Source organism: Oncorhynchus masou, chromosome 6 (assembly GCF_036934945.1).
Source record: "Oncorhynchus masou masou isolate Uvic2021 chromosome 6, UVic_Omas_1.1, whole genome shotgun sequence".
In the NCBI taxonomy this organism is placed as follows: domain Eukaryota; kingdom Metazoa; phylum Chordata; class Actinopteri; order Salmoniformes; family Salmonidae; genus Oncorhynchus; species Oncorhynchus masou.
The window spans coordinates 39,865,177-39,882,831 of NC_088217.1; the positions used below are offsets into that span (position 1 = coordinate 39,865,177).

A 17,655-nucleotide genomic window follows, 5' to 3' on the forward strand; every position below is an offset into this window, starting at 1 on the left:
AGGTGGTTAAAAGCCTCATCTCTCTCTCTCTCTCTCTCTCTCTCTCTCTCTCTCTCTCTCTCTCTCGCTCTCAGTACATCTATGAGGGTGTAAAGATCAGTGACCTGGCGGTGGACCTTTCTATCGTTTGGAACGGCAATTTCATCATCGACAATCCCGAGAAGATTAAAGGTGCCTGTGCCGTCCATCATTGCCTTCTATTGCTGAGGAGTAGAAAACAGTCACTCTGTTGGGAGGAATGGGGTCTAGCCCACGTCAAAGCTTTCCCTCTGCCTCCAGATAAAGTTCACATGGCACTCACGCTCTACTGTGTTATTATTAAGGCCAATCATTTGTGCTGTGAGAGTGAAGGGTGAACTTTTGTGTTTACCATTTTGGTTTCTGACTGTTAGAACTCTTTCCGTTATGTATTTGGTTGTAGAATGGTGCCATTCAATATCTAAATACTGTGAAATATACACGCACTGAATATAATTCAAGTGCGGTCCTCCTCTATCCCACAGTGCACCTGTATAAGTGTGGTGCCCAGCGGGACAGTTGTGGCATGTGTCTGAGGGCCGAGAGGAAGTTCCAGTGTGGCTGGTGCAGTGGAGAAGGCCGTTGCACCATGAAGCAGCACTGTTCACCCATCAGCCCCTACGCCAGCCGCTGGCTCAACCTGTCCGGCAGGAATGTCAAGTGTACCAACCCACGCATCACCGAGGTTAGTTAATCAGTGAGACCCTTACCTTTTCCTGCAAACCTCTACTTTAACCTTCATCATTATCCATCATAGGGCCTTAGTAATAAGAGGCCTTCTCAGAAACAACCAGTAAAAACACTGGGATCAGTCCTTAGACATGAGCATCATATCCTCCTTCAAATCAGTAGAACACAATTAAGGAAGGACTATACGAGACACAGCGTGGGCTACCTAGAGTACAACATTATCTCTGCAACCAAATGAATGCAGCCATGAGCCGTGCACTACGCAGCCTATTTTGTGAGTCTTTTTGGCCCTTACTCCTTCTTTATTACAAGAGACATAGTGGGTCAGACAGACATATAACTAATGCTCCCACTTCAAAGAGCCGCAAGCCTTTGAAGTCCCTGTCACATTATTAGTGTTTCAGTGGCAGTCTGGGAGGGAATTGATTCAGACCCGGACTGCTAGTGCCTGCTGCTGGGAACAGGGATAGAGCTGCACTACAGACCTGAGGGGCGTTTGTGTGGTCAAGCCATTTTAAGGAGAGCTTCTGAATAATTATCTTTGTACATGGTGATGCAGTGCTGCTACAAGGCCGACGCATGGAATATTACTTAAAGGCTCTATTTGAACCACATGATTTCTGATTGATATGTTTTCTACCTATTATTTTATCCTCTCACTTTCCAACACTAATATACAGTGTTCTGAAGTGCTCTAAGTCTCGCACTTCTCCATGCCACTGTCTCCTCCCTGTAGGTGAGTCCAGTGACAGGGCCTCCAGAGGGGGGGACATTGGTCACCATACAGGGAATGAACCTGGGCCTGTCCTTCTCAGAACTGTTGGGGAACGTGGAGGTGGCAGGGGTACATTGCACTCCACAGGAAGAGGGCTACATCACTGCAGAACAGTAAGAACCAACACGCACAGAAGCACCCAGACACACATGCATGCACAAACTCAGGCAACTTACACGCAAAGACACACACACACGCACACACAAAGATTACAACCAATGATAGAGATAGAGATAAACAGTTTGCAGCAGGCTTGCTTTAGTGTACTGAGGAGTGGAGAGCAGAGCTGTTTTGTGTGTCTTTCTGAGGCTGACGGCACCGCTGTAATTGAAATGCGCTGCATGTCACTGACTGCAGGGACAATCTGTTAGCCATGGGTTTCTCTCACAGCCATGTCATTCAATTGGTCCATGGCTGAGGGCACCTTATTTATATCCTTGTATAAAGAAACATGCCAGCAGAAAATTGGAAAACTCGCCCAACAGAGCAGAGGGGGGCGAGAAGAGGATTCATTGGGTCCTGTTATTGTCAGGTGAAAGGTTAATCCCTAAGACATTTCTGTGACTACTCATTTAGGCCCCACACAGTGCTTTAAAGCATGGCATTACAACCATTATTTTTTTACTGTAGGTCAGTTTTATAATGACTTATTCATTGCATACTTTATCTTATTGACCTGACACGCTAATAAATTTATGGAGAACACACTGTTGCCATGGTGCCCGAGTTAATGGTGGGTGGTAGAGATGGGGTGTAGTTTAACATTGCTATTCTATTGGTGCTATTGGTTTTCCATTAGGAAGAATGATGGCCTTCCATATTGACTTACCACTACTTTGAAAGTCTGCCACAATCACATTGAATGGAGAGACCAACAGAAAATAGCACTTTCTGTTCACTTGAAAAACGTGTACAGCAAAGTTCTCTCTCTCTCTCCCTCTCCCTCAATTCAATTTGCTTTATTGGCACAACGTAACAATGTACATATTGCCAAAGCTTATTTATATTGAAATTGTCAACAGGACAACATTGACAACAATAACCAAGTGTCAAAATAACCATACATTCAACAATAACAATAAGCATACAGTAGTCTGTCTCTGTCTCTGTCTCTGTCTCTGTCTCTGTCTCTGTCTCTGTCTGTGACTTGACAGGATTGTGTGTGAGATGGACTCTACGTCTCAGGGAAGGGCACCTGGTCCAGTCCAGCTGTGTGTTGGTGAATGTAGACCAGAACTACGAACTCAGTCCTCCCAGCTCTACTCCTTTGTGGTATGATATGCATACATAGTACACATCTCTCTACTTCAGTATTATTGCTCTGGAACAGTTTGTTCTCATAGACTATCATATGAGTCATCGACAACAGAGTTGACAAAGTAACATGCCATGCTCTTTTCCCAGACCTCTAACCTGGTGGGACTGACCCCTGGCCGAGGGCCTGAGTCTGGCGGAACTAAGGTCACCATCGTGGGGGAGAACCTGGGTGCTGGTAGCAGAGTGAATGTTACCTTTGGAAACCAGACCTGTGAGCTGTACAGGTGAGTGCAGAGGAGAAGGCCAAAAGAGAACCCTCTATGGAAGCTCCTACAAAGATCCTTAGATAAAAGTGGGTACTTGATGAAAGTGCCTACTCTTATTTTGTCGGGACCAATTTTAAAAGGTCCTGTGCAGTTAAATATGTGATTTTCCTGGGTTTTATGTACACAACATGACCAAAGGTATGTGGACACCTGCTCGTCGAACATCTCATTCCAAAATCATGGGCATTAATATGGAGTCGGCCCCCCCTTTCCTGAAAGAACAGCCTCTACTGTTCTGGGAAGGCTTTCCACTAGATGTTGGAACATTGCTGTGGGACTTGCTTCCATTCAGCTACAAGAGCATTAGTGAGGTCAGGCACTGACGCTGGCTCGCAGTCGGCATTCCAATTCATCCCAAAGGTGTTCGATGGGGTTGAGGTGAGGGCTCTGTGCAGGCCAGTCCAGTTTTCCACACCGATCTCGACAAACCATTTCTGTATGGACCTCACTTTGTGCACAGGGACATTGTCATGCTGAAACAGGAAAGGGCTTTCCCCAAACTGTTGCCACAAAATTGGAAGCACAGAATCATCTAGAATGTCATTGTATGCTGTAGCGTTAACAGTTCCCTTCACTGGAACTAAGGGGCCTAGCCCGAACCATGAAAAACAGCCCCACACTATTATTCCTCCTCCACCAAACTTTACAGTGGGCACTGTGCAAGTAGCGATCTCCTGGATCCCGCCAAACCCAGATCCTTCTGTTGAACTATTTCAACGCGTTTCCACTGCTCCAGAGTCCAATGGCAACAAGCTTTACACCACTCCAACCAACACTTGACATTTTGCATGGTGATCTTAGGCTTCTGTGCAGCTGCTCGGCCATGGAAACCGATTTCATAAAGCTCCAACGAATAGTTCTTATGCTGAAGTTGCTTCCAGAAGCAGTTTGGAACTCGTAGTGAGTGTTGCAAACGAGGACAGACGTTTTTTACTCACTACGCGCTTCAGCACTCGGCGGTCCCGTTCTGTGAGCTTGTGTGGCCTACCACTTTGCGGCTGAGCCGTTGTTGCTCCTAGAAGTTTCCACCTCACAATAACAGCACTTACATTTGACCGGGGCAGCTCTAACAGGGCAGGAATTTCACAAACTGATATGTTGGAAAGGTGGCATCTTATGACGGTGCCACATTGAAAGTCAGAGGATTCCATAGTCTTCAGTAAGGCCATTCTACTGCCAATATTTGTCTGTGGAGATTGCATGGCTATGTGCTCAATTTTATACACCTGTCAGCAATGGGTGTGGCTGAAATAGCCAAATCCTCTCATTTGCATATATACTTTTGTATATACAGTATGCTTATATACAGTGTATTTTTCCACACTATGAGGTTGGATTAATTATGATAATGCTCTTTTAGTGTAAGAGCTGTTTGAAAAGACTCCCTGAAATTGGTGGGATGGAGTTTTGGCCTGCCTGGTAACAGCAGCAGGCATTAATTTAGTTAGTAGACCAAGAAAATGAATAAGAAATGATTTATTGGGAAATTGCTAAGAAGCCATTTATGTTTATTTTTGACCATTTCAATTTAAAACAATCCCAGAAGGTACTTAATTGTTACCCAGAAGGATTGCTATTTGACAATGAGAGAAAAAAGACTGTATTGGACCTTTAAAGATCAAAAAGGCCTCGTTGTGAGAGTCAGTAGGGTGAAGAAGAGGAACCATTAGCTATAAATCCTCTAATTACCACTTTTCCTCTGTAACGTGTCTCTACTAAGGAAGAGGCAGACAGTAATGCTCGCTCGCCCTGCATGGTAATGTGCATAACTCACTGTAGTAGAGTTAAGATTCCCCTGCGGTAAAGAGTAGGCACAGGCAGAATCAAAGGAATTTAACCGTGTTGGTATTCCCTGTTGGTTTTCCCAGACGGACCATGTCGGAGATTGTGTGTTTCTCGGCACCCTCTGTGACTGGCGCTGGCCTGGTGCAGGTCAGCCTCATTGTGGATCTGGCCAAGGTGCCAGGAAACCTGAGCTTTGAGTACATTGAGGATCCCACAGTCCAGCGCATCGAGCCAGAGTGGAGCATCACTAGGTACAGTAACCCAGCAAAGAATAAACTGATATTTTAATAAACTATTGATGTTTTTCCCCCATTTGGTTCAGCTGTATATTACTGAGGGATAAGTTGAGTGAAGATGCAAGGCACCACAGCAACCTGCTCTTCTGGCCTTCCTGTCAAAGATTATGCATGATAGTTGGTGCAGTGCGGGGTGTGACTCGAGGACACAGAAACAGCCAGCCAGGGAGAAGTTGTGCAGTGGAGTGACTACTGGCTTTCTACTAAGTCAACTGACAGAGGATTTCACAGACTTATAATTGAAGTCCCATCGTCTCATCATCTGTGTGCAGTCACACCATGTGGCCACCAAAGCTTAGGTATCCTTTGAAGTGTGGGAATGACTGGATCCATCTCAAGCTAACTAGACAGATGTTCCACTTTTCCATTTAGTTTCTCTCTTCTCTTCAGATCGGTCTCATTTTATTCTGAGCTCTACATGTAGACCAAGTGATAACAGGGTTAGTTTGTTTGTGATAATACATATAACACAATCAGGTAGCATTCAGGAAATGCCAGTCTTGGATACCTGATAGATGAATAAACAGGAAGCCAGCTAGCAGAATCCTTCCACTTGGCTCTAACTGGCCAGAACAGTTCAATGTTTTCCAGGTACCAAAGATGCATTTATGCTGAAAAAGTACAATTCAATACCAATCAGGTGATTTTGATGACGACAGGAAGAGGAAACTGACGTTCATCTCCCGGATCACCTATTCAGTGGCCAATATGGAGGTGTAAAATTGTGTATGTGTTGTGTTTTCTAGTGGACACACTACCCTGATGGTGACGGGGACCAACCTAGATGTGGTGCAGGAGCCGAGGGTCAGGGTCAAGTATGCCGGTCACGAGTCTGTCAACGTGAGTCTGTCCACTGATAACATATTACTGTATCTCTTTCCCCTGTCCTGTATATTGTCTTGTCCTGAGAAATGGTGGCCAATTCTAATTGTCATTTCAAAAGTGTTGACAATTATTTCTTTGTTCTTGTCTGTCTCTGTCCTTGGATCTCTCTCCAGGTGTGTAAGGTGCTCAACACCACCACGATAAGCTGCTTTGCTCCCTCCCTGAAGGCAGAGTACACACCAGAGCAGGAGTCAGTGAAACACGTGGAGGAGTTTGGTTTTGTCTTCAACAACGTGCAGGCCCTGCTCACCTACAACAGCACCAGTTTCATCTACTACCCCAACCCTTACCTAGAGCCCCTCAGCTTGTCTGGGGTGCTAGAGCAGAAACCTGGCTCCCCCATCATACTCAAGGTGGGACCACCCAGCCCAACCTAAAGCAGCCCATAACTCTGTAGCAGTAATGTCATAAGATGAGGAGTTCTATCTACTGACCTAACGGATGTGGGGTTTCCTCTCTGTGTTGCAGGGGCGTAACCTGGTGCCCTCTGCATCTGGAGGGGCCAGGTTGAACTACACTGTGCTGATCGGGGACACACCCTGTTCCCTCACCGTCTCTGACACACAGCTCCTCTGTGAGCCACCCAACCTCACAGGCCGGCACAAAGTCCTGGTCAGTTTGTCTGTCAGACTGTCAAAGTCCAGTTCTAGATAAACTATTAAAGGCCCAAAGCAGACGTTTCTGTATCAAATAATTTCTGTTTAACAATTAAGGAAGAATTTTGATAAGACAGTCTGCGAGTGGTCTGAATGGGGAGGGGAAAACTGAAAACTATCTGTTAATGGTAGACAGGTTGGTTTGGAACTCTCTTTATTATCGGTCTATTAACTTATTTGCCACTTGGTGATGTCACCAAGCAAGCCAAAACTCCACCCATGCAAAACCTGCTGATTAGAAGTTCTTGAATAGATTATATTTTCAACCAGCAACTGGATGGAAATAACACTGATCAAATTATTTCAGACTTTTACACTGTTCTTTTCATTAGCTGCTATACAATATGATACAAAACACCGGAAAACTGAATTTTGACTGCACTTGGACTTTAAGTTAAATGCAGCTTGGCCAAGTTCAAACAAACATATAAAAAGGAAAGTATTGATCAGTATAGTTTACCTATGTGTTACATTTTGCATGAGGGCCTATGTACACGTGTGTTTATGGTTTATTGTCTATGTACAGGTCCAGGTGGGTGGTCTCCACATCTCTCCTGGTGCAGTCCACATCCGCTCAGACAGCCTGCTCACCCTCCCCGCCATCTTCAGCATCACGGCTGGAGGAGGCCTGCTGCTCATCATCGTCTTCATCGTCCTATTGGCCTACAGACGCAAGTCACACGAGAATGACCTCACTCTCAAACGCCTGCAGATGCAGATGGACAACCTGGAGTCGCGAGTGGCTCTGGAGTGCAAGGAAGGTGAATCTGACCAGCACATGTTATCAGACAATCTCAACTGCCCATACAAGAGAACAATAAAATGCTAATCCAATCATGCTCTCTCTCTCTCTCTCTCTCTCTCTCTCTCTCTCTCTCTCTCTCTCTCTCTCTCTCTCTCTGTGTAATTGCGCCTAGCTTTCGCTGAGCTGCAGACTGACATCAACGAGCTGACCAGTGACCTGGACAGGGCTGGGATCCCCCACCTGGACTACCGTACCTATACCATGAGGGTCCTCTTCCCTGGCTTTGATGACCATCCTGTACTCAGGGAGCTGGAGGTAACCAACCATTACAAACCTGGCAACACCTGACCCCTTGCCATCTACTGTATCTGTACATTATTTGTAGAATCAGATGATATACCCCATGCAAGATCCCTCTACTCTCTGAGCGTTCTGTGTGTGTCTCTGTGTGTGTGTAGGTGTCTGGGAGCGGGCAGCAGGGTGTGGAGAAGGCTCTGAAGCAGTTTGCCCAACTGGTGAATAACAAAGTGTTCCTGCTGACATTTATCCGTACTCTGGAACTCCAGCGCTCCTTCTCCATGCGTGACCGCGGCTATGTGGCCTCGCTAATCATGACCGCGCTGCAGGGCCGCCTGGAGTATGCCACAGACGTGCTCAAACACCTCCTCTCTGACCTCATCGAGCGCAACCTGGAGAGCAAGAACCACCCTAAACTACTGCTGCGCAGGTACAGACAGAACGCTTGTTACCTGTTTTTTTGAATGCTGAAAACCTCATATCACACAGAATAACAGAGAGAGAGAGAGAGAGAGAGAGAGAGAGAGAGAGAGAGAGAGAGAGAACCACAGTGTGCCGTCACAGCAACGATTTGTGACCTGTTGCCGCAAGAAAAGGGCAACCAGTGAAGAACCATCACCATTGTAAATACAACGCATATGTATGTATATTTATTTTCCCTTTTGTACTTTCACTATTTGCACATTGTTACAACACGTTATATAGACATAATATGACATTCTAAATGTCTTTGTTCTTTTGTGACTTCTGTAATGTTTACTGTGTAATGTTTACTGTTAATTTTTTATTGTGTATTTCACTTTTGTTTATCATCTATTTCACTTGCTTTAGCAATGATATCATATGTTTCCCATGCCAATAAAGCCCTTGAATTGAGAGAGAGAGAGACAGAGAGAGAGAGAGAGCGCGAGGGTAGACAGCCATTGTCAGTCTGACTTATACTCTATGTGCCACTCATGAAACATTCAGCTGAAGCTCACATTTCCTCCCCTCCACCTCACTTTATTCTGCACAGCACATTGTTTTCCCAGGACTGGGAGAAGCCTGCTAAATCTTTCATAGGAGCCACTCAATCTGAGACACACTCTTTAAATATAAGGATGTGTTAACATGGGAGCCAGCAAGGCTGACCTTGTTAGCCCAAACATTCTGCAGTCACAAAAACAATCCCAATGATAATGGAATGCAGGCAATGGGAAAGAAGTGATAGCCAGCTATATGTATGAGAAGGAGCATTGAGCAGGAGCTAGCAGCTAGAAGCAGAGCTGCCATGTCTATCGGCACCATCTTTCGAGAAGGAAAGAGATGAGCAAGTTAGGAGGCTGCAATGGAGCTATACTGTAGTATTACCTCTAAAGGGAGGCGAAAGGTTCATATTTAACAGCTTGAATGTTTTATCAGATAGAACATACAAGTATGTGTTAGTGTATCTATTGATACATAATAAATCACAATTTTGCCCACATAGCATTTGATGATGGGATGAGCACTGCTGACACAGTGAAAGGGGAGAAAGTGGTCAGATAGTAGCTTTTGCACAATTATGTCATGACCCAAATAGGTTCCATTCTATAGCAGCAGCACTCAGGTTCTGATGTTAGTCCTCTGAGACCATGCAGAGCAGCATATTACTTTTACATAAACTAACTCACCATGTTGTTTTTTACACAACACTGGGTTGTCTACCGTCCCTCTTCAGCATTCTCTCTACCTAAATGGTCAGACCACTCTATGCTCCGACATCTCCCGCTTTTTAAAATGTATCCGTCTCTTCCTTTCTTGCAGAACCGAGTCAGTTGCAGAGAAGATGCTGACTAATTGGTTTGCCTTCCTACTTCACAAATTCCTTAAGGTAATATCAATGACTTGGAACCTCCTCATTGCAGACGTCACCATGATATATCACTCCAATCCTTGAATGATTGTTATTGATGATACACCAGATGGATTTCTATGTGCGTTGGGATTAAACGTGTGTGATATAGACGTGTTTTATGAACAATGTACATCTCCTCTCCTTTCCTCTCTCAAATCCTCTCCTCTCTCACACGTCCTTTCCTTCCTGGACAAAGGAGTGTGCAGGTGAGCCTCTCTTCATGCTCTACTGTGCCATCAAGCAGCAGATGGAGAAGGGACCTATCGACTGCATTACCGGGGAGGCGCGCTACTCCCTCAGTGAAGACAAACTCATCCGCCAGCAGATTGACTACAAGACCCTGGTGAGTCACCATACCATACGACAATATGTCTTAGATGTCGGATTCTATTAAAACCACTTGGAGTATTTTCTTAATCATAGTTACCACCATAAAAGTGAGGGGCTTGCTTACACCACAGTTGGAAGGGGACATGCTGTGCGCGCCTCTGTAAATATTAACTCATGGTGCCCTTGTGTCAAAGCTCTGAATAGGAGATAATTAATTGGCTACTGTAGATAATACGATCTAGAAGAAAAAGAAACGCACACCTATTAAGACGAGGTGCTGGCTAGCGGAGTAGAAAACTTGAAAATAAAAGAGAGCCGCACACTCTAGGAGCTCAGATGCAAAAATGTAATTACCAACGTTTCGACAGCCAAGCTGTCTTCATCAGGGTATGTAGATAATACAACAGTAAAGAGCCAAAAGGATGATACAAATCATGTTTGACATGCTGTTCAGTGACACAATCAGCTAAGAGTTAAACCTGATGATGTAATCAAGGCTTGACCCCTGGGAGAACTTGTCTGTAGCTAAAGCAGAAGTTGGATGCAGCAACAGTGTGGCTCATCCCCCAGAGGCATTAGCCTGAGAGCAGCCCAGTTACAAGACGACACGTCTCTGGTCACCCTGAGGAAGAGGTTGTGTCTCATTATCCATTTAATGCCCCACTAGAGCTGGCAACCCGACATTCAGCTGAAAGTGTGAAATTACATTTCTGGCCAAAGCTGTGAGAGAGATGGCACACAAGGAGAGGAGAGCCTTTTCCATGCAGCCTGGAGGCCGATTTAAAGAGAGGGACAGTGAATACTAATAACAGCACTCTCTCTCTCTCTGGTCCCTCCTCAGACTCTGAGCTGTGTGAACCCAGACAACGAGAACAGCCCTGAGTTCCCCGTTAAGGTGCTCAACTGTGACACCATCACCCAGGTGAAGGAGAAGATTCTGGATGCTGTCTGTAGGAACATGCACTTCTCCCAGAGGCCTCGGGCTGCGGACATGGACCTGGGTGAGACAGACTGGCTCCAGTCAATGAATGGATGACATACAATAACTAATACAGTGGTTATTCACTGTCTTCTTGTGTTTGACTTATTGAACCTTGAAAAGGGACTCATAGATGCACACCTGGGTTTTTTCCCCCACCAGAATGGCGCCAGGGGAGGACGGCACGTGTGGTCCTGCAGGATGAAGACATCACCACTAAGATTGAAGGAGACTGGAAGAGACTAAACACCCTCATGCACTATCAGGTCAAACCACTCAATCCCCATCACACAGTTCACAAACACAGTTCACAGCCTCTGTACATTCTGTTGTCCACAATGCTGCCTCTGGCCATAGTAAACCAAACTAATCCACCTCTCTCATTTCCTGTATGAGTCAGCTGCCTCCTGCTACGGGTAGATCATGAGGGGTGTTCATGTTAAACAGCTTTAAATAGAGCACTAGTGTAAACACATTAAAGTCCATCTCACTCTGCACTCACAAATGCTCTGACTATGGGGTTTAAAACATGTTTGCATTAAGCCAAGAGACAAAGACATCCAACTTTAGCTGCCACACCAGGGGGTTGAAAGACATGAATGTGTTGATAAAATCTATCAAGGAAATGAACAATTTCCCTCGATTACTTTTAGTCTCTCTGGGGGGGGGGAATGCTCCCCTCTGCTACGTACCTGGTTCTGTGACAGCCCGGTCTGTGGCTCCTGTAGAGCAGCAGCAGTGAATTCTACTCATGCTGGGAGCCTGCATTACTGCAAAAGGCATGAACACCTCTCTGACCTTCTTCTCCCCTATCAGTGTTACCTCCAGTGTTGCGCAGAGAGTCTGGAACTCACTCCCTCCCTCCAGCCATCTGTTCATCACTATCTTTCAGCCCCACCTAAAAACCCACATCTTCACCATTGCCTACCCCCTAAGTTCAAGTTCATTATACTGCATATCACAAATTGTAAATTGAATAACTTCTTAGGTCTTCATCGGGCCAAATTTCTCATATCAATGTCATGTTCTGACCCAATAATGCGGATTTGGGAGTGGGTCAAACTGACATGAACCCTTGTGTTTTCCGTATGAATCCTGCAGGTGTCAGACCACTGTGTGGTGGCCCTGGTGCCCAAGCAGATGTCCTCGTACAACCTGCCCTCCTCAGCCAGCTTCCCACGCAGCATCAGTAGATACGGTCAGTCAATCAGACCTGCCCTGGAGCCACTCTCACCACCAAACCACTCACTTACCTATTTATTATTCTAGAGATAATATATCGTGACCGTCTGTCTGGGACCCTCTCTCTCTGCAGATGTACCATTCCGCTCCACCCCCACCAGTCCTGACAGCCCTCACTCCCGCGTGCCCATGCTCACCCCGGACATGGAGAGTGGGGTGAAGGTGTGGCACCTGGTCAAGAACCACGACCATGGGGACCAGAAGGAGGGTGAGCGCGGCTCCAAGATGGTGTCCGAGATATACCTGACCAGGCTACTGGCTACTAAGGTATTTCCCTTACTCTCCCCCCAGAGCATCTTAGCAATTACAGATTCAGTCATTTTGTTCCAATGCTATGGTGTGTTTTTAACATTGCTGTGTTTTTTTATTTAGGGTACACTGCAGAAGTTTGTCGATGACCTGTTTGAGACGTTGTTCAGCACTGTGTGCCGGGGCAGTGCTCTTCCACTCGCCATCAAGTACATGTTTGACTTCCTGGACGAGCAGGCTGACAAGCATGGCATCCATGACATGGACGTTCGCCACACATGGAAAAGCAACTGGTAAGGGAGTGCAGATTTAATGTGCTACTTGAAAGCAATAATGATTTTATGCTGATCGTGTCAATATATAGATGGTCTGTAAACTGTTCTTTCTCATCCTCCCTCTGTCCCAGCCTGCCTCTGCGCTTCTGGGTGAATGTGATCAAGAACCCGCAATTTGTGTTTGACATCCATAAAAGCAGCATCACAGACGCCTGTCTGTCTGTGGTGGCTCAGACCTTCATGGACTCCTGCTCTACCTCAGAGCATCGCCTGGGCAAGGACTCCCCCTCCACCAAGCTACTCTACGCCAAGGACATCCCCAACTACAAGAGCTGGGTGGAGAGGTGAGATGAGTGTGTGTTCTACTCACATCACTCAACTGTAATATTATTAATGGATTCGTAGCTATTCTTTTACACTGAAATCACAGAGGAAGACCGACTTCAGTGTCCAGGCTTTTTGTTAACAGTCCACAGTGAAACATATACCCACTGGGCACACACAAATTGAATCAATGTTGTTTCCACATTTCAATTAAATGATGTTGAACCAACGTGGAATAGATGTTGAATTGATGTCTGTGCCCAGTGGGTAGCAGCTAGCTACGACATGTTTGCCAGTTTGTGCTCTGTAGTTGTTTCCACCCGGAATATTAACAAGACAACACTCCATCTTAACTTGTCCTCCACACTTACTGGATTGGTCGAACAGTGCAGAAGAGAACCTGTCAACAGTTTTTTTTTTATCTCGTCATGTCCAGACTGTGGGGTGTGTAGTTTCAGGTGTTTCTTTTACACCTGCTGTGTTTAGGTTACATGTTGGCTGACAGAACAGCCTGTGTGCGTTTCTGTCTCCCGCTAGGTACTACGCGGACATAAACCGCCTACCTGCCATCAGTGACCAGGACATGAATGCCTACCTGGCCGAGCAGGCCCGTCTTCACTCCAATGAGTTCAATGTGCTGTGTGCCCTGCACGAGATGTATGCCTACGTCAGCAAGTACAGCCAAGAGGTGAGGCCCTATACCTCAATGTCTTTACAAAATGCAGTAGGGGGCTAGGGTGGCATCCAAAACAGGGGCATCTAGATTCAACGTAAATTAAAGTACCCCTTAGCCTGCCTATTTGTAGTAACAGGAGGGTATTTGCAGCACAAAGTACAGTAACCTTGTGTTTCCCTGCCTGCTTTGCTGATTTCGTGTCTGTCTTGTATGTGTATTTGTCAGATCATTGAGGCCCTGGAGCAGGATGATCAGGCCCAGAAGCAGAGGCTGGCCTACAAAGTAGAGCAGATTATCACAGCCATGTCTGTGGAGAGCTGAGGCAGACGTGTGTACTCAGAGACACACAGACAGACAAGGCCCAGGACACAGGTCACATGCTACCAGAAGAGCAAGCAGCCCCACCAGCAGCAGGTGAAGGAAACTGAACAACATAATAATTCAGCCTGAGTGCTCAACAATGGAAGAGCACAGATATACAAGCAAATTCACCAAGCACTGCTGTCCTCTCTCTGTCTGCTGCAGTGGGGCCACATGTGGAGGCGTAAGGGATGAGCAGGCAACGAGAGACTACTAAACAGTACCACAAAAACTAAATACATGCATATCATAGCCTTGGCCTTGCACTGACATTCCCTTTTCAGCGGACAAGTCTAATGCTGCGTCATAAAGCCTTCAAGAAGCCTTATGAAGGCTCCTTGGGGGTCAATTCTATTATGGCTGTAACGGTTTTCTTGAGTCGAAGGAGAGGAGGACCAAAATGCAGCGTGGCTATTTAGATTCATGTTTAATTAAAATAAAAACACGAACAGTACAAAAACAATAAACGCACCGCGAAAACCTAAACAGCCTATACTGGTGCAAACAAACACCGAGACAGGAACAATCACCCACAAACCCCAACACCAAACAGGCTACCTAAATATGGTTCCCAATCAGAGACAATGACTAACACCTGCCTCTGATTGAGAACCATATCAGGCCAGACATAGAAATAGACAAACAAGACATCCAACATAGAATGCCCACTCAGATCACACCCTGACCAACCAAAACATAGAAACATACAAAGCAAACTATGGTCAGGGTGTGACAATGGCGTACTTTGGGCTGGATTCAATCAAATCTGCCTTAGTAATGTTTACACAGTAACTCTGCCTACTGCCTGTGCAAACATGTGCCTAAATCTGGGAACTGGATGCATTGTGAGGGGAGGTAATCTGGTGCCCAAAACCTTCTATGAGTCTATTTGAATTTATTTATGCTTTAATTGAATTAATCCATCAGAATTCAGTACATTTGTAAAGAGAATAAATCTGAATAGAAAACCATTCCAAATATACCCATTATTTAAAATGATCACTTCAGCCTGTTGACCCTTGCTCTTAGTCCTAAAAGTTTCTCATGTTTCATACTATGTAAAATACCCTGTAGCCAAAGTAGAAATTATATATAGAAAAGTTTAACAAGGTGGTCTTAAGTTATTAAGGCACTCTGGGGATGACAGAAATTAGGGAAGTGGGTTTCTAGACCATTTATTTAACCAACTGTATATTAGCAGTGACCCAAAGAAGCCAATGGAGCTTTGGGAATCATTCCTTAGAGCTGGAAGATTAATGACACTTCCTGTGGGTCAGATCAGTTTCCTCCTGGTTTATGAGACCCCTCAGCCATCAGTCAATGTTTACATTGAACATGATACTTGAATTTCAGTAGATCATTGTGTTATACTTTCAGAGAATCCTCAGGTTTCTACATAGCATACTTTCAAAGGTGGAAACTCAAGATTCCTGTTGTATCAAGTAGACTGTAGCTTTCTTTTAAATATGTCCCATTAACGTTTTTAAAAGATGAGGTCAAGAAGAGAGAATAGCCTTTTAAATGGTTTGAATTTAACATATTCAAATGACAAATGATTTTTGCTGTTACATTCACTGAGTGTCACCTTAAAGATTAGCATAATAAAACTGGACTCTCCATAGGATTGCTTTAATTCAGGGTTTCTGTTTGATATGTTTATCTGCACTGAAATCATTCATTACCCTCTTGATGATTTCTCCATTATTCTCCAGTAATTTTGACCAGTTACTTGTCCTGGGCCCGTTTTCCCAAAAGCATTGTTCATCGTTAGACCCTTCTTCATAGGAACATTATTACATCTCCAAGCTGTTTCCCAAAACCATCGTTATTAACGTAGCACTTGGAACCAATCGTAATCTAATGCCTGTTTCAGACAACTTATAGAACAGCTAAGTGCGTCCTTAGATGCTTTTTCCCTCCTGCGTCCCATTATACACAGAGGATATCCACTAACATTAGAATCACATGGTTTATCAGTTTCTTTGGCCGCCAATGACTTCAGAACAAAGCTGACTACAAATCCAAAGTTGCCAATGTCCTTGCAATTGATACAAACATGCGACGTATAAAAATATGCTTCAAATGAAAACGGAGATGCGCACATTAAAATATAAACAGTAGGCCTGTTTCATTCATATAGAAATACATTTAATGTTTTTTTAAATTTTATTTCACCTTTATTTAACCAAGTAGGCCAGTTGAGAACAAGTTCTCATTTACAACTGCAACCTGGCCAAGATAAGCAGTGCGAGACAAACAACAACACAGAGTTACACACGTACAGTCAATAGCACAATAGAAAATTATATGTACAGTGTGTGCAAATGAGGTAAGATTAGGGAGGTAAGGCAATAAATAGGCCGTAGTGGTGAAGTAATTACAATTTAGCAATTAAATACTGGAATTATAGATGTGCAGAAGATGAATGTGCAAGTAGAGATACTGGGGTGCAAAGGAGCAAAAATAATTAAATAAAAAATAATATGGGGATTAGCTAGTTGATGTGCTATTTACAGATAGGCTATGTACAGGTGCAGTGATCTGTGATGCTTAAAGTTAGTGAGGCAGATATGAGTTTCCAGCTTCAGTGATTTTTGCAATGTTTAATCAATTGAGTTCTATTTTGCTATTTGTAGACTGTCTGTATTTGTCTCTATATATTTAATGATGTGTAGCATAATGTACGCAATGATATGCCAAATCGGTGATTTAGTGCATTTTCATAAATGTAATTTGGTAAGCGTTATTATAATATTTGCAGCCGTAGGTGGTAATATCTCTCTAGAAACTGATCCGTCGTCAGTATTGTTAAATAATTATAATGTTAAGGAAAGATTTGCATGGAGAAAGCTGATCTGAGAGTCTATCACTATGGGAAACGCATGTTACATATTTGGCAGTTGTAGGAAAGATGTCTTATTAAAACACTCTTAAGCCTAAATTCCATCGCTATTGGGAAACCGGGCCCTGGTCATTTTGGTCAACATTGGAGGGCACTCCACAAATAGATATTCGTAAAAGAGTTTTAAAAACGTAAAAGTTGAATCAAAATAAGAAAACCCATGTCCTGTTTAAGTGTTAAATGTTTCATGTGTGATGTTTTTATGATGATAATTTATAAATGTGTGGTGCAATAAACTGTAATACATTTTACCATTGAACCTTTTTTAAACAATAAATTATTGTATAAATATTGTACATACAAAACATTACTATTTTGGAAGCAAACGATTCACTTTGTACTGTTGCTATACATTAAAATGTCAACTGATGGAAATACATTTGTCTGGATTATAAATGAGTCATTGCCAGCATGTGTAGGCCTTGATTATATGTTACACTTGTAGCTTATGGATATGCATATTATTCTTTAAAATATTTCAGACCAATAGAATAGACGCCTTGACGCTGACTTGGCCCTTCTGCCTCACAATGAAGCTAACATGCAGTGGATTTTCTACTGAAGCATCTTGTGTTTCATAATTCATGGCAACTCCACTTCATGTTCCCATTCTTACACTGGAGCCAATGTCTGATGCGATTATTGGGAGGTGATTTGTCTGCCGGCGTAAGCAGCACTAGAACCAAACCAGCCCTGTAGCCTACTCTACTCA

At 44.2% G+C, this 17,655-nt stretch overlaps 1 protein-coding gene across 1 annotated transcript in view; it reads left to right on the forward strand.

Annotated features, from left to right (window-relative positions):
- LOC135542050 (plexin-A2-like) overlaps positions 1-17,318 on the forward strand; it is a 59,304-nt gene extending 41,986 nt beyond the window's left edge. Inside the window, exons 11-32 of the mRNA XM_064968659.1 lie at positions 75-171; positions 504-703; positions 1,445-1,596; positions 2,638-2,755; positions 2,888-3,024; positions 4,935-5,102; positions 5,894-5,987; positions 6,146-6,385; positions 6,501-6,644; positions 7,215-7,449; positions 7,606-7,748; positions 7,892-8,160; positions 9,516-9,582; positions 9,803-9,949; positions 10,778-10,937; positions 11,078-11,181; positions 12,017-12,113; positions 12,231-12,424; positions 12,530-12,699; positions 12,813-13,025; positions 13,543-13,693; positions 13,907-17,318. Of these exons, the coding sequence (XP_064824731.1) occupies positions 75-171; positions 504-703; positions 1,445-1,596; positions 2,638-2,755; positions 2,888-3,024; positions 4,935-5,102; positions 5,894-5,987; positions 6,146-6,385; positions 6,501-6,644; positions 7,215-7,449; positions 7,606-7,748; positions 7,892-8,160; positions 9,516-9,582; positions 9,803-9,949; positions 10,778-10,937; positions 11,078-11,181; positions 12,017-12,113; positions 12,231-12,424; positions 12,530-12,699; positions 12,813-13,025; positions 13,543-13,693; positions 13,907-14,002 (3,396 nt within the window). The 3' untranslated portion in view covers positions 14,003-17,318. The remainder of the gene's footprint in view (positions 1-74; positions 172-503; positions 704-1,444; positions 1,597-2,637; positions 2,756-2,887; positions 3,025-4,934; positions 5,103-5,893; positions 5,988-6,145; positions 6,386-6,500; positions 6,645-7,214; positions 7,450-7,605; positions 7,749-7,891; positions 8,161-9,515; positions 9,583-9,802; positions 9,950-10,777; positions 10,938-11,077; positions 11,182-12,016; positions 12,114-12,230; positions 12,425-12,529; positions 12,700-12,812; positions 13,026-13,542; positions 13,694-13,906) is intronic.
- The last annotated feature ends 337 nt before the right edge of the window (positions 17,319-17,655 follow it).